At 35.8% G+C, this 17,550-nt stretch overlaps 1 protein-coding gene across 1 annotated transcript; it reads right to left on the bottom strand.

Annotated features, from left to right (window-relative positions):
- Positions 1 to 124: 124 nt before the first annotated feature.
- Positions 125 to 5,886, bottom strand: LOC140168355 (uncharacterized). Its single transcript, XM_072191728.1, has 4 exons — positions 5,771 to 5,886; positions 4,929 to 5,044; positions 3,268 to 3,355; positions 125 to 1,144 (listed from the first exon to the last, which is right to left on the bottom strand). The coding sequence occupies exons 2-4, from the start codon at positions 5,032 to 5,034 to the stop codon at positions 1,027 to 1,029; spliced, it is 312 nt and encodes a 103-aa protein (XP_072047829.1). The 5' UTR covers positions 5,035 to 5,044; positions 5,771 to 5,886; the 3' UTR covers positions 125 to 1,026.
- Positions 5,887 to 17,550: the final 11,664 nt, after the last annotated feature.

Consider the following 17,550-nt stretch of genomic DNA (forward strand, 5'->3'; position numbering starts at 1 on the left):
TTGGTCAAGACAAATTTTTTGGACAACATCACCCGGGGAACATAACAAACCATTTCTTCCTCTGTACAAAATATATAGTTTTCAAAAAATAAATATCTAGGAACTGTTGTGGTTTTTTTTAAACTTTTATCGACTTTGAGAAATATTCGCCAAAAATGGTTGAAAATTCAAAATTTGGTATACAAAAATCAAAAACAAAAATATAACAAAAAAAAAGCGCATTCCGTCCTAGATATCTATATATTAACAAAATTACTGAAGATTTTTTTGTTATATACAATATATTTGGTACAAAAACGTTGTTGCTGTTGGTTGTTGTTTTTTGGGGAGGGGGTTCTCCAAACTGAGTATTTTACCCAAATTTGACGTTACCATGGTTACAGATGGATTCGACCAACAATTTAGCAGTTACGACCGGCGAGGACAAAAGTTTTCACCATGCATGGTTAAGACCAATAACGGTAGGTCTATAGTATTAGTCATGACTTAGGGAACAAACCAAAAGATCGATGACGTCCTATAAACGTAACTAGTTTCGTTTCTCAGCCGACCCCCTCCCTCCCTGCCAGAAACGTAATAATGAAATGTTGAAAATTTTGACATAATAATGATAATGACACATTCTTCCGACCGATGTTTTTGTACAAACGTAATCGAGTATTTTTACCCCCTCCCCCCTAAACGAAACTAGTTTCGTTTATAGGACGTCGTCGATCTTTTGGTTTGTTCCCTTATGCTGGTTTCATACTTTCTGCCGCTTGCATTCATCATGTCGCTTGCCCTTGTCTGCAAGCGGGACGCTAAAATTTCTTTCTGCAACTATAATGGGCCGCAATATATCACTAATCGCACAGTCCAGCTGACAGTCCGAGGCAAGATTCATTATTGTCAGGGTTAGGGTCGTAGGGTTAGATGTTAGGGTTATGGTTATGGTTTTGTTATCTGGTCGGCCTTACCAGAAAGAGGACTTCAGGTTTACATAATGGTACATGATGAGTTATTTTGGCCTTATTTAATAAAGTAATATTAGCCAACTGCTCCATAAACTCGACATGTTTCGCGCTTCTTTTTTACAACAGACCACGAGCATGACTCCTCGTCAAAGATTCTTTCACAGTCGTCGTCAAAATGGGTTGGGTAGCCCCTGAAATTTAAAAAAGTTAATAGAATAAGTAAACTTATTAAAAGGTCATATACGGTATCTTAAAATCCTGTTCATCAAAATGAACCAAAATTACGCACAGGAATACTTCAATACTCTACTCAGTAAACCAAGCAGTTGTCCAGCTGACACAACAACAAAATGCACTGCGAAATCTGTGAGAATCGTTGAACAGATGATAATTTACAAAACGGTGCTGCTTTCTGCTTTTCATGCACTTTCTTTAAGCATAGACCATTTACAGGTCTTGTTCCACACTATTCCACTTACTCTTTGGGAATTATCATCTGTGCAAGGACCTTGTTTACATTCAAACAAATTTCTTGTGCTAGGTGCCAATTATTGGGCTGTGAATGTGGTACAGGAAACTGTTCCATGTCAGTGCATTTTGATGTTGTGTCAGTTGTACAAGTGCTTGGTTACTGACATGTGTTTAGAGTAGAGTATTGAATTAATCCTGGTTCATTTTGATGGACAGGTTTTTAAGATACGACCTTGTGAAAAATTATCAGTTTCTTCTTTGGCTTAGCGTATTTTACGTCTAACCATGCTAACTGTGGCTTTGATGTATCGGTTCTCGGGCGCAGCATAATGTTTTATTTAGTTACAAAATTTCCAAGGTAGACAAAATTGCCAAATCGTGCAGCTGAGTATTTACCAAAATTACTTTTAACGGGCCGTGTACGCGCTATTTGCAATTTTGATGCTGAATTTGTCCAAAATAAGGGTAATAATGGCCTAAAACAAGCCAAACGGAAGATAAACAGCACAATGTGACCAATCGTGTCTGTATTTTGGCAGTTAGTACGCCACTATCTTTAGTTGGTAACCATGGTAACATTTCAGGGCGTCCGTCGGACGGACTAGTTACGTCTGATGACAAAGTAGTCTGTCTCGGACGGGCGGTATTTTACGCACTGCCCAACACTACTTCAGCACCATCATTGGAGAAAGGTATCCTATTCATTGCATTGACGTCTTTTGACGATGTGGTGGCGTATGCCTATAGTTTCATCTTTTACAAAATGATTTTTCGGGAAATGGTCATGTAATGGTTAATGATATTAAAGGTCATTAAAATAACGATCATTCAAATCTTTGAACAAGTTCATTAGGAATATTGATATCAACTTTGGTACCGACTCAAAGAGCACCAGAAAGGGGTGGAGAAATTTGAATCAAAACCATTTACTCGAGCAAAACGCCAATCATCTGTCACGTGGCTTCTACAAATCACTCCATCAATTCTCGGTATTCGCAATAAGGGCGCCGCCAGCGGTTTGCGATGTAATCGTGATGTATCATGGGAAAAGGTCGACATCCAAGTCCGCGTAATACGAATATTACCATGCTATTACATAGGAACACGTGACAATATTTTTTAGTTTGTCAATATAACGGTGTTACACGCGAATCGATACTCAATAATACTTAATAATGTGATTTGAAATGTGCACAATAAATTTTTTCTCTATCGATTTGCGTGTAATACCGTTATATTGGCAAACTAAAAAATATAATCACATGTTCCTATGTAATAGCATGGTAATATTCGTATTGCGCGGACTTGGATGTCGACCTTTTCCCATGATACATCATGATACATCACGAATACATCGCAAACCTCTGGCGGCGCCCTTATTGCGAATACCGAGAATTGGGAGGACTCAAAGGTATTGATCGTGAAGCCGACAAGACCACCAGGTGGCTGAAAGAAGCCATCTGAATCCGCCGAAAAGGACATGACACTCTAAACAAGAACGAGGGGGCCTACGCGCTCGACAACATCTTTGACCAACTCATCACGCCCTCCACGGTGCATCCTGTTGCCTATAAAAGCAAGCAGTTAGATGTGATGAGTTGCCAGTCTGATGAAGCCACTAGTGTAGTGGTGAAACGTCACTAAAAACAGTGAGTAAATCAACTTCGTTTTTTACTTGGAATTGTTCAAAATGAACAAAATTCACAACGATCATTCAATCATGACAACGAATTAATTAATGTAATTACCCTTTATCTGACCCGCTCTAAATCTTGTTTTGACAAAAAAATACCTGTCGTAAAATGATTTTCGTCGCGGACCAGACTGTTTAGTGCATACTTACGGGGTACAACCGTGACAGCTCCAAAATCCATGAATACATTCACAGTCCGTATAACAGTTCTCCTTCTTTGTCTCTCCGGGGTTGCACTCTGCAAACAAAAAAATTATTATATGGACATTCAGAGATCTACCGAAGACTTGGCTTGTGACGTCATTGTCTGGTAGTATGCGGGCGCATCATCACAATTCCCATCTTTTTTTTTTACCTGACAACATGCTCGCGCATCATATTTTGTTCAGGGTCCGTGCTTTAAAAACCCGTCACATCGCAATAAGACTATTGAACAGTGTAGTGATTGTATGCAGTTCGCTCAAGCATACCAGTCCCTTGCCTTTGTTGATAAACATTGATGTCAACTCATCATTCACCATCCTTTATACACGCACAGTGATATCACACAGTGTCAACAGCCAGTGTTATAAATATAAACTTAATACTCCGTTGGTGAGCGACGGGCGATTGGTATTTCACCGAACGCAAGAAAAGGCGGCCTACCGTATCTGATTGGCTAGAAATCGATCGCTTGATCGCTCAGAGGTGTAGTACAAACTCAAAATGGAGTCATGTATTCAATTCGATTGAAATCGATATTCTATTATTGACGCAGATAAAGAAAGTCGATAATGTACATTGTATTATAGATACAGCACCTGGATTTTACACGGGTTCCTTTGTATAATTCATTTCTCAAATAGTTGAATATATCAAAAATTTTACTTTGGATTTCAAAATCTTTACTTATAAAATGCAGTAAAAGATATCCACAGCAAACAGCAAGGCCCCGCTAATTAGTGTATTGCTTTTCGAGTTAGTGTACTGGAAACAAAACCTGCGTTTTACCTGACAACAAATCGAATTTTCTATAATAGTAACACCATGTGGTACTGATCATGCGCAAATCGTAGAATAGAAACTAAGCCGCAGGCTCTATGGTATCTCATATCATGTAAATGGTATGCTTAGCCTGAGTCGCTGGGCCTATCTCGAAGAAAATCGCCATGCGTAGCTTTTGAAAAACGAGAGGATTCGCCGTTCTATCACGGCAATTTTTGACACGAAGATATAGGGATGATGACGCAGTGCATTACCCCGATAGCTTCATGGCAGAAATAACCATGATCGTAGTGCGAATCCACTAGTTCTAGCTAGTTCTTCAAAAGCCACGCATGACCATTTTGTTCCGTCATGTTTAATACTTGTGAGAGAATGGCCAAGGGACTCAGGCTAAATATAAGAAAATATTTTCTAACTATTTTAAACATCATTTTGTTACCAAAAATTCTCCAATGCAAAGTTTTAAAATTACTACCATTGGATTTAGCTCCTTTTGAAAGAAGCAAAATAATTTTCTTTTTTATTTTATCATTTTCTTCTTCGCACGAGGTTAAAGAGATTTGCAATTATTTTGTTAAAGATAACCAAAAACAAATTGTTATAACTATTCTAGATTGGCAAGGTTACTGCTACTGACTCTTAGGAATATCTTCAAATGAATTTTACACGAAGCAGTCTTTGGATTAAGCGCCTTTTGGAACCAAACTCTTCATTTAGTGTTCTACAAAAATACCTATTAGTATTCTACAAAATGCCTATTATTTAGAGTCTATCTAGCGAATTTGTCACTATGAAATGCACCATGGACCTGGTATAAAATAACTTACCTTTTCCAAGAGGACCGCCTCCCCTTACACCGCCCGTAAAACATGAAGCCTGGGCTGCTATAACGACGGACAGCACCAGCAAAACAATTTTGAAGTCAATCATCATGTATGGTTTACTAGAGAGAAGAGAGCAGAATGTGACAATATAAGTAGGCTGTCGTAAACACATTTGGTATCGGATAAAAGTTTCTTGGTACGGTTGGAATCGGCAAAACGTAAACGTTGAGGATTTCCAGTAAAATTCATCGAACTCTATACAGGGTCAAGTAAACTTTGATTTTGAGGTATCGGTGCTCGGACGCTGTCTTAGTGTCTAGTTTAGCAATGGACACATTTCTAAGCGGGCAAGAATTTGCCATTTTAATGCTAAAATTGGCACAAAAAAATGATAATTGTAGCCTAAAAAGACCAAACGGAGTTAAACATCCTGGTATTTTGAGTTTTTTACTGTTTCCAAGACGCTTTTTCATTGAAAAATTCGTCAAAATACAAAAGCAAGTAAATCATTGTTTCCCGCAATAGATCGCGTTCGCGTATCGCGTATGAGGCGTACAGCTAGCAAAGAGATGCACGCATGGTAAACTGGTGGGCAGGGTGATTGCTGATTGAGGCGTGGTATGATTTGATTTGATTTGATTTGTTCGGGTTGTGAGAACCCTGGATAACCCAAGAAAGCCTCTATTGAAGCTTATTTCCATTGGGGTCCATTTGAACGCCGGGACGATAGGTCAAACTATACTTTCCCTGATGGTTTACTCATTCTCACACATATGTAGTCAACAGCCTTGTGTCTTTTGACAAATAACATGCATATAAAGGAGAAGGTATTGGCATATAATTACCTGTATGCTAGATACGTCCTCACTGCTGTTTTAGTTGATGTTGTGCAGTCTCGGTCGGGTTACAATATGATATCTAAGATACGAGTTGGTTCTGCTTTTATGCGTTTTCATTTTTTATGGTATTTACGCGAGTTCAACAGACCTAATAGACGCGCTGATATTTCAGTATCAAACGAATTTTAAATCAGTATAGGGCCAGTCCCATGAAATTTTCGCGTCGTTGGAAAGATGTTTCAAATGGGCAAATCATATATCAAATGTTCAGAAGAGGTTGGAGAATCTTTTCTTTTCTGCCATGTTGGCAAATTTGTAACCCGCGCGTTCTATTCCATTTCCATGGCAACAGTTACGCAGTTATCTAGTTTTTACCCACAAATTTCACTTGTTAAACAGTTATTTCTTTAAAACTAAATGGAGTAAAAAATTCCGTGCAGAACGCATCACACGTGGATATTTAATATATATGAACAAAATTACCACTTAATTCAACGTATTTGATTTATGGGTGAATATTCCTTTGTGTTTTGATGATGTGTGTGCAGCTTTGAACAAAAGCATTTTTTTTTTGACAAATGACTCTGTGTCATGGAAAGTGTATGACCTCTTGAAATTCAAAAGTGGTCATAAAATGCAAATTTTAGTGCCTTTTGTCTTTTTTTGCAAAAGATTGAAAATTTTCACAATTTTTAGCAATGATTTATCAATTTCAAACATGTGTTTAACGTAACCGTTAAATAGAGCACTTTTGACAACATGGCCTCGGTACTTAATAGGATATTCTTTGAACTGTGATGCGAAAGCATATCATATCAGAACTTTATTACGGTTAAAATTAAGACCTTAGTAACCAGATATCCAAGCAGATGTCGATGTTAGTCATTTTTGATGGATTTGATTCAACTTTTTCATGTACTGTATACATTATTACCTATCGTGACCACCGATGCCTCAAGCATGAATGAAATACTGGCTATATAACATAGAATTAAACCACAAACTTTAATTAGCCTAAATTCACAGATGAATAAATAAGATAAATTTTGGATTTATGTAGCACATCCAGAAGATCCGATGCGCTGAATTTTCGCTACCTGATTCATTAGAATCAGATTGTATCAACTACCCAGCAAACACAAAAACGTTTTAAAAACGTTTTAAATAAGTTATATTTTGGCTTTGGTTTAGGTAAAAACGTTTTAATAACATTAAAATGTCGGGTTATTTAAAGGTCATGATAACGTTTTAAAACATTTTGTATGAAAACACACTACAACAATATTTTTAAATGTTTTCAAAAATGTTATTGTAAACTATTTTTGCAAACATTTTTGCCAAATATTGTGTCAATACTTAAATAACATTATGTTAAAATGTTTGAACCCAGCAAACACAGAAATGTTTTTAAAATGTTTTTTTCAAAACATTTTAATAACATTTAAATGTCGGGTTATATAAAGGTCATGAAAATGTTTTTAAAACGTTATTGAAAATATTTTGGGCAAACATTTTTCGCAAAATATTTTTTCAACCCCAAAATAACATTCTGTTTAGAATGTTTTGTATCAAGTTTTCAAGAATGTTTTTGGAATGTTATTAAAACGTTTTTATACCCTTTATATAACCCGACATTTAAACGTTTTCTGTAGAACATTTTTGTTTGCTGAGCAGTAGATTATACATTTTTGTTTGCTGAGCAATAGATAATAAAAAAATGTTTTTTAAGGTTATGAAAACGTTTTATACTCTTAATATACCCTTTATATAACCCGACATTTAAACGTTTTCTGACAACCTTTTATAACCTTTTGCGAATGATGTCGAAAACGTTTGTGTTTGCTGGTAGGCCGGTTGCAAACCGATCAGCACTTAGACTGTAGGCCTAACATCCATCAATTATCTGTGCAGCTCCCCAAACTCCATTGGTTGAAGGAAGTTTTTGAAACCCAAACAATCACCGATTTTGAAGCAGGAGGAAACCGGTGATCCCGGAGAAAACCTGCGCTGTCCCAAGATTGCTACTCAACAGGTTTTTTTTTTTTAATCGTGAGAAACACCCGAAAAGCGGGTGAAGTTGGGCTGAAATACTCAAATTGTCCAAGTTCACGCAACAGTAATTACTAGTCTATCAAAAACAAGTGAAATATTTATCGAAAGTACATGTTGATTGGGCAATGCCATGTAAAAGACAAATGATAATAATCAGAACTTTAGGATAATTACCAAAATAGATACTTAACTTTAATAGCCGACAGTCTTGTTATTGATCTAGATTGCTCTTTGAAGTATTATCCACACTGAAGTCCACTGCATACTTGGAGACAACTGACATATCCTTTGCAGCCAACGACACCATATAAACTGTCACTTTCACATTCACTGCTTTCTTCTTGGAACAGTTTATCCAGTATTTCCACATAACTACCACCCATTCCAGGCAAATACAGCACGATTTTTTTTTGGGATTAAATAAATATTAGCAAGTTCTGCAAAGTGAAACATAGGTCAATCCTAATCATTCATTTAGTACTAACTTAAGATAAAAGAAAAAGTTCACTATTTTACTAATTTATTGAAAAAAGAGCTAAAACATGCATTTTTCAGACAGGTCACAAATATCAAAGACTTGAAACAAATCCAAGCATTCAAAATCTTGATTATCTGTAGATATTTTACTTAATTTTTACTTTTTATGGTACTTTAATTAAATGGTTGGTTATCAGAATGAAACATGGCTTTTCCAAAAATAAGAATGCCTGAATTGAAATTAGACTTTGTACAAGTCGTCGGGTGTATTACATAGTGACGGATGTTAAACTTCGCCGGAAAAAAAGTTTTTGAGTTAGACGCGATCAAAGAGTATGCCAATTTGTGATCAACCATAGCAGAACATTGACAAGTAAAATCTTCCAAAAGTTGCTGTATTTTAAAAACTAGTATCTAAAGTATCTTAAAACATGTATCACATGAAGAATTTTTCGCTATTAAATCAGTAAAATGATTGCAAAGTTATACGTCAGTATGTAAAAACGTGAAAACGTTGCACCCTAACATCCGTCACACATCCGTCACTATGTCTTGCGCCAATATCGCGCACGTTAATCTGGTCTCTCGTGTTGATCTATGGGCATCCGTCACACATCCGTCAGTATGTCTTGCGCATAAAAGTCGGATCAAGGAAGGACTTCGAGCATCCGTCGGTTCTTTACGCTTATTATTAAACGCTTTTTTCATGATAAAACCGACTCGTCACGAGTGCCCACGACATACATGACATATTGTATTTGAGTATTTACTCCTGATGTTACTAATTCTCACTCTCATGATATAGCTAGTCATACAAGCTGTAACTTCTTTTTACAAAACGCCTATGATTGTATTCAGTTTTTACCCATTTACACTGTATTATCTTTCAACTTGGAGCCGCCTCTAAACGCATCTAAACATCTTTTGATCATCTTTAAATAACCTACTCGTTAAAAAGGATCATATTTTCATTTTTTATTACTTAACCATCCCTTATATTGGAAAGTTTTGAAATAATGTCTCTAAATAATTGTTGAATCAACTCGAACCATTCAAAATTTATTAAAATGATATTTTACTAAAATAATGATCCATTGAATATCTGCTCTACGTAAACGTTTTTGGTTTATACCCAATTATCAACATCCGTCAAGAAATCCTGTAGGTTTCAATGAACAATATTGAATTACGTACGTTCAAATTGAAAAATCATGTTTTTACATAGTGACGGATGCTGGAGATACGCCATACAATTTAGTTGTTTTTCCGAGTGAACGGCGTTTTACATAGTGACGGATCTTAGATACGTCACTATGTAAAACGTCGGGTAATATCATAGATCAACATTAACTAATTAATTATGCACACTTGAGCTTCAAATCTTGGTAATATTATACTACTCACTATTTAAAATACATTGGCCAATTTTCATAAAAATTACAAAAATCAACATCCGTCACTATGTAATGCACCCGACAAAGTCTTTAGACTTGATTGTCACAGGACCTGAAAAACACACTCAAAATTGTTGGCCCACACGAAGAGATTATAATACCCTCCTTCACATCCTTGATCTTCACCTACCGCACTATGAGATTATAATACCCTCATTCAAATCCTTGATCTTCAGCTACCACACTATAGAGATTATAATACCCTCATTCACATCCTTGATCTTCATCTATCACACTATTCAGATCATAATACCCTCATTCACATCCTTGATCCTTCAGCTACCACACTATGTAGATGATAATAAACTCAATCACATCCATGATCTTCAGCTACCACACTAAGAGATTATAATACACTTATTTACATCCTTGATCTTCAACTACCAAACAGATTATAATACCCTCGTTCACATCCTTGATCTTCAACTACCACATTATATGGATTATAATACCCTCATTCACATCCTTGATCTTCAGCTACCACACTATAGAGATTGAATATCCTCATTCACATCCTTGATCTTCAACTACCACATTAAGAGAATATAATTTCCTCATTCACATCCTTGATCTTCAGCTACCACACTAAGAGAATATAATTTCCTCATTCACATCCTTGATCTTCAGCTACCACACTAAGAGATTATAATACCCTCATTCACATCCTTGATCTTCAGCTACCACACTATAGAGATTATAATACTCTAATTATAAGACCTTCATTCACATCCTTGATCTTCAGCTACCACACTATAGAGATTATAATACTCTCATTCACATCCTTAAAATTCAGCTCCCACACTATAGAGATTATAATACTCTCATTCACACCCTTGATCTTCAGTTACCACACTAGAGATTATAAAACCCTCATTTATATCCTTGATCTTCAACTACCACACAAACACATTACAATACCCTCATGCACATCCTTGATCTTCAGCTACCACACTAAGAGATTATAATACCCTCATTCATATCCTTGATCTTCAGCTATCACACTATAGAGATTATGATACACTCATTCACATCCTTGATCTTCAGCTACCACACTAGAGATTATAATACCCTCATTCACATCCTTGATCTTCAGTTAGCACACTATACAAATTATAATACCCACATTCACATCCTTGATCTTCAACTACCACACTAAGAGATTATAATACTCTAATTCACAACCTTGATCTTCAGTTACCACATTAGAGATTATAATACTCTCATTCACATCCTTGCAGCCACCACAATAACAGATAATAATACCCTCATTCACATCCTTGATCATCAGGTACCATACTAGAGATTACAATACCCTCATTCACATCCTTGATCTTCAGTTACCACACTATACAGATTATAATACCCTCATTCACATCCTCGATCTTCAACTACCACACTAAGAGATTATAATACCCTCATTCACATCCTTGATCATCAGGTACCACACTAGAGATTACAATACCCTCATTCACATCCTTGATCTTCAGTTACCACACTATACAGATTATAATACCCTCATTCACATCCTCGATCTTCAACTACCACACTAAGAGATTATAATACCCTCATTCACATCCTTGATCTTCATTTACCACACTATACTATACTCTTATTCACATCCTTGATCTTCAGCTACCACACTAAGAGATTATAATACCCTCATTCACATCCTCGATCTTCAACTACCAAACTAAGAGATTATAATACCCTCATTCACATCCTTGATCTTTAGCTACCACACTAAGAGATTATAATACACTCATTCACATCCTTGATCTTTAGCTACCACACTAAGAGATTATAACACAATCATTCACATCCTTGATCTTCAGCTACCACACTAAGAGATTATAATACACTATTTCACATCCTTGATCTTCAGCTACCACACTAAGAGATAATAATACTCTAATTCACATCCTTGATCTTCAGCTACCACACTACGAGATTATAATACTCTCATTCACATCCTTGATCTTCAGCTACCACAATAAGAGATTATAATACCCTCATTCACATCCTTGATCTTCAGCTACCACACTAAGAGATTATAATACACTATTTCACATCCTTGATCTTCAGCTACCACACTAACAGATAATAATACTCTAATTCACATCCTTGATCTTCAGCTACCACACTAAGAGATTATAATACTCTTATTCACATCCTTGATCTTCAGCTACCACACTAAGAGATTATTATACCCTCATTCACATCCTTGATCTTCTGTTACCACATTAAAGATTATAATACTCTCATTCATATCCTTGCAGCTACCACACTAACAGATAATAATACCCTCATTCACATCCTTGATCATCAGGTACCACACTAGAGATTACAATACTCTCATTCACATCCTTGATCTTCAGTTACCACACTATAGAGATTATAATACACTCATTCACATCCTTGATCTTCAGTTACCACGTTAGAGATTATAATACTCTCATTTACATCCTTGATCTTCAGTTATCACACTATAGAGATTACAATACTCTCATTCACATCCTTGATCTTCAGCTACCACACTATACAGATTATAATACCCTCTTTCACATCCTTGATCTTCACCTACCACACTAAGAGATTATAATACCCTCATTCACATCCTTGATCTTCAACTACCACACTAAAAGATTATAATACCCTCATTCCATCCTTGATCTTCAGTTATCACACTATACAGATTATAATACCCTCATTCACATCCTTGATCTTCAACTACCACAAAAAGAGATTATAATACCCTCATTCACATCCTTGATCTTTAGTTATCACACTATACAGATTATAATACCCACATTCACACCCTTGATCTACAACTACCACACTATAGAGATTATAATACATTCATTCACATCCTTGATCTTCAGCTACCACACTAGAGATTATAATACCCTCATTCACATCCTTGATCTTCAGTTACCACACTATAGAGATTATAATACTCTAATTCACATCCTTGATCTTCAGTTACCACATTAGAGATTATAATACTCTCATTCACATCCTTCATCTTCAGCTACCACAATATAGAGATTATAATACTCTAATTTACATCCTTGATCTTCAGTTACCACATTAGAGATTATAATACCCTCATTCACATCCTTGATCTTCAGCTACCACACTATAGAGATTATAATACTCTACTTCACATCCTTGATCTTCAGTTACCACATTAGAGATTATAATACTCTAATTCACATCCTTGATCTTCAGTTACCACATTAGAGATTATAATACCCTCATTCACATCCTTGATCTTCAGCTACCACACTATAGAGATTATAATACTCTAATTCACATCCTTGATCTTCAGTTACCACATTAGAGATTATAATACTCTCATTCACATCCTTGATCTTCAGCTACCACACTAAGAGAGTATAGTACTCTAATTCACATTCTTGATCTTCAGCTGCCACACTATAGAGATTATAATACCCGCATTCACATCCTTGATCTTCAGCTACCACACTAAGAGATTATAATACTCTAATTCACATCCTTGATCTTCAGTTACCACATTAGAGATTATAATACCCTCATTCACATCCTTGATCTTCAGCTACCACACTATAGAGATTATAATACTCTAATTATAAGACCCTCATTCACATCCTTGATCTTCAGCTACCACACTATAGAGATTATAATACTCTAATTCACATCCTTGATCTTCAGTTACCACACTAGAGATTATAAAACCCTCATTTACATCCTTGATCTTCAACTACCACACAAACATATTACAATACCCTCATGCACATCCTTGATCTTCAGCTACCACACTAAGAGATTATAATACCCTCATTCACATCCTTGATCTTCAGCTATCACACTATAGAGATTATAATACACTCATTCACATCCTTGATCTTTAGCTACCACACATTAGAGATTATATACACTCATTCACATCCTTGATCTTCAGCTACCACACTAGAGATTATAATACCCTCATTCACATCTTTGATCTTCAGTTACCACACTATACAGATTATAATACCCACATTCACATCCTTGATCTTCAACTACCCCCACTAAGAGATTATAATACTCTAATTCACATCCTTGATCTTCAGTTACCACATTAGAGATTATAATACTCTCATTCACATCCTTGCAGCCACCACACTAACAGATAATAATACCCCCATTCACATCCTTGATCCTCAGGTACCACACTAGAGATTACAATACCCTCATTCACATCCTTGATCTTCAGTTACCACACTATACAGATTATAATACCCTCATTCACATCCTCGATCTTCAACTACCACACTAAGAGATTATAATACCCTCATTCACATTCTTGATCTTCATTTACCACACTATACAGATTATAATACCCTCATTCACATCCTTGATCTTCAACTACCACACTAAGAGATTATAATACTCTAATTCACATCCTTGATCTTCTGTTACCACATTAGAGATAATAATACTCTCATTCACATCCTTGCAGCTACCACACTAACAGATAATAATACCCTCATTCACATCCTTGATCATCAGGTACCACACTAGAGATTACAATACTCTTATTCACATCCTTGATCTTCAGTTACCACACTATAGAGATTATAATACACTCATTCACATCCTTGATCTTCAGTTACCACGTTAGAGATTATAATCCTCTCATTCACATCCTTGATCTTCAGTTATCACACTATAGAGATTATAATACTCTAATTCACATCCTTGATCTTCAGTTACCACATTCGAGATTATAATACTCTCATTCACATCCTTGATAATTCAGCTGCCACACTATAGAGATTATAATACTCTAATTCACATCCTTGATCTTCAACTACCACACTAAGAGATTATAATACACTCATTCACATCCTTGATCTTCATCTACCACACTAAGAGATTATAATACTCTAATTCACATCCTTGATCTTCAGTTACCACATTAGAGATTATAATACTCTCATTTACATCCTTGATCTTCAGCTGCCACACTATAGAGATTATAATACTCTTTTTCACATCCTTGATCTTCAGTTACCACATTAGAGATTATAATACTCTCATTTACATCCTTGATCTTCAGCTGCCACACTATAGAGATTATAATACTCTTTTTCACATCCTTGATCTTCAGCTACCACACTAAGAGATTATAATACCCTCATTCACATCCTTGATCTTCAGCTACCACACTAAGAGATTATAATACCCTCATTCACATCCTTGATCTTTAGCTACCACACTAAGAGATTATAATACACTCATTCACATCCTTGATCTTCAGCTATCACACTATAGAGATTATAATACACTCATTCACATCCTTGATCTTTAGCTCCACATTAGAGATTATAATACACTCATTCACATCCTTGATCTTCAGCTACCACACTAGAGATTATAATACCCTCATTCACATCCTTGATCTTCAGTTACCACACTATACAGATTATAATACCCACATTCACATCCTTGATCTTCAGCTACCACACTATAGAGATTATAATACTCTAATTCACATCCTTGATCTTCAGCTACCACACTAAGAGATTATAATACTCTAATTCACATCCTTGATCTTCAGTTACCACATTAGAGATTATAATACTCTCATTCACATCCTTGCAGCCACCACACTAACAGATAATAATATCCTCATTCACATCCTTGATCATCAGGTACCACACTAGAGATTACAATACCCTCATTCACATCCTTGATCTTCAGTTACCACACTATACAGATTATAATACCCTCATTCACATCCTCGATCTTCAACTACCACACTAAGAGATTATAATACCCTCATTCACATCCTTGATCATCAGGTACCACACTAGAGATTACAATACCCTCATTCACATCCTTGATCTTCAGTTACCACACTATACAGATTATAATACCCTCATTCACATCCTCGATATTCAACTACCACACTAAGAGATTATAATACCCTCATTCACATCCTTGATCTTTAGCTACCACACTAAGAGATTATGATACACTCATTCACATACTTGATCTTCAGCTACCACACTAAAAGATTATAATACCCTCATTCACATCCTTGATCTTTAGCTAACACACTAAGAGATTAAAATACACTCAATCACATCCTTGATCTTCAGCTACCACACTAAGAGATTATAATACCCTCATTCACATCCTTGATCTTCAGCTACCACTCTAAGAGATTATAATACACTATTTCACATCCTTGATCTTCAGCTACCACACTAAGAGATAATAATACTCTAATTCACATCCTTGATCTTCAGCTACCACACTACGAGATTATAATACACTCATTCACATCCTTGATCTTCAGCTACCACACTAAGAGATTATAATACCCTCATTCACATCCTTGATCTTCAGCTACCACACTAAGCGATTATAATACTCTAATTCACATCCTTGATCTTCTGTTACCACATTAAAGATTATAATACTCACATTCACATCCTTGCAGCTACCACACTAACAGATAATAATACCCTCATTCACATCCTTGATCATCAGGTACCACACTAGAGATTACAATACTCTCATTCACATCCTTGATCTTCAGTTACCACACTATAGAGATTATAATACACTCATTCACATCCTTGATCTTCAGTTACCACGTTAGAGATTACAATACTCTCATTCACATCCTTGATCATCAGCTGCCACACTATAGAGATTATAATACCCTCATTCAAATCCTTGATCTTCAGCTGCCACACTAAGAGATTATAATACCCTCATTCACATCCTTGATCTTCAGCTACCACACTAAGAGATTATAATACCCTCATTCACATCCTTGATCTTCAGCTGCCACACTATACAGATTATAATACCCTCTTTCACATCCTTGATCTTCACCTACCACACTAAGAGATTATAATACCCTCATTCACATCCTTGATCTTCAACTACCACACTAAAAGATTATAATACCCTCATTCCGTCCTTGATCTTCAGTTTTTACACTATACAGATTATAATACCCTCATTCACATCCTTGATCTTCAACTACCACAAAAAGAGATTATAATACCCTCATTCACATCCTTGATCTTCAGTTATCACACTATACAGATTATTATACCCTCATTCACACCCTTGATCTACAACTACCACACTATAGAGATTATAATACATTCATTCACATCCTTGATCTTCAGCTACCACACTAGAGATTATAATACCCTCATTCAAATCATTGATCTTCAACTACCACACTAAGAGATTATAATACCCTCATTCACATCCTTGATCTTCAGTTACCACACTATACTATACTCTTATTCACATCCTTGATCTTCAGCTACCACATTAGAGATTATAATACTCTCATTCACATCCTTGATCTTCAGCTACCACAATATAGAGATTATAATACTCTAATTTACATCCTTGATCTTCAGTTACCACATTAGAGATTATAATACTCTCATTCACATCCTTGATCTTCAGCTACCACAATATAGAGATTATAATACTCTAATTTACATCCTTGATCTTCAGTTACCACATTAGAGATTATAATACCCACATTCACATCCTTGATCTTCAGCTACCACACTATAGAGATTATAATACTCTAATTCACATCCTTGATCTTCAGTTACCACATTAGAGATTATAATACTCTCATTCACATACTTGATCTTCAGCTGCCACACTATAGAGATTATAATACTCTAATTCACATCCTTGATCTTCAGTTACCACATTAGAGATTATAATACCCTCATTCACATCCTTGATCTTCAGCTACCACACTATAGAGATTATAATACTCTCATCACA

The sequence above is a fragment of the Amphiura filiformis genome, chromosome 13, assembly GCF_039555335.1.
Source record: "Amphiura filiformis chromosome 13, Afil_fr2py, whole genome shotgun sequence".
In the NCBI taxonomy this organism is placed as follows: Eukaryota; Metazoa; Echinodermata; class Ophiuroidea; order Amphilepidida; family Amphiuridae; genus Amphiura; species Amphiura filiformis.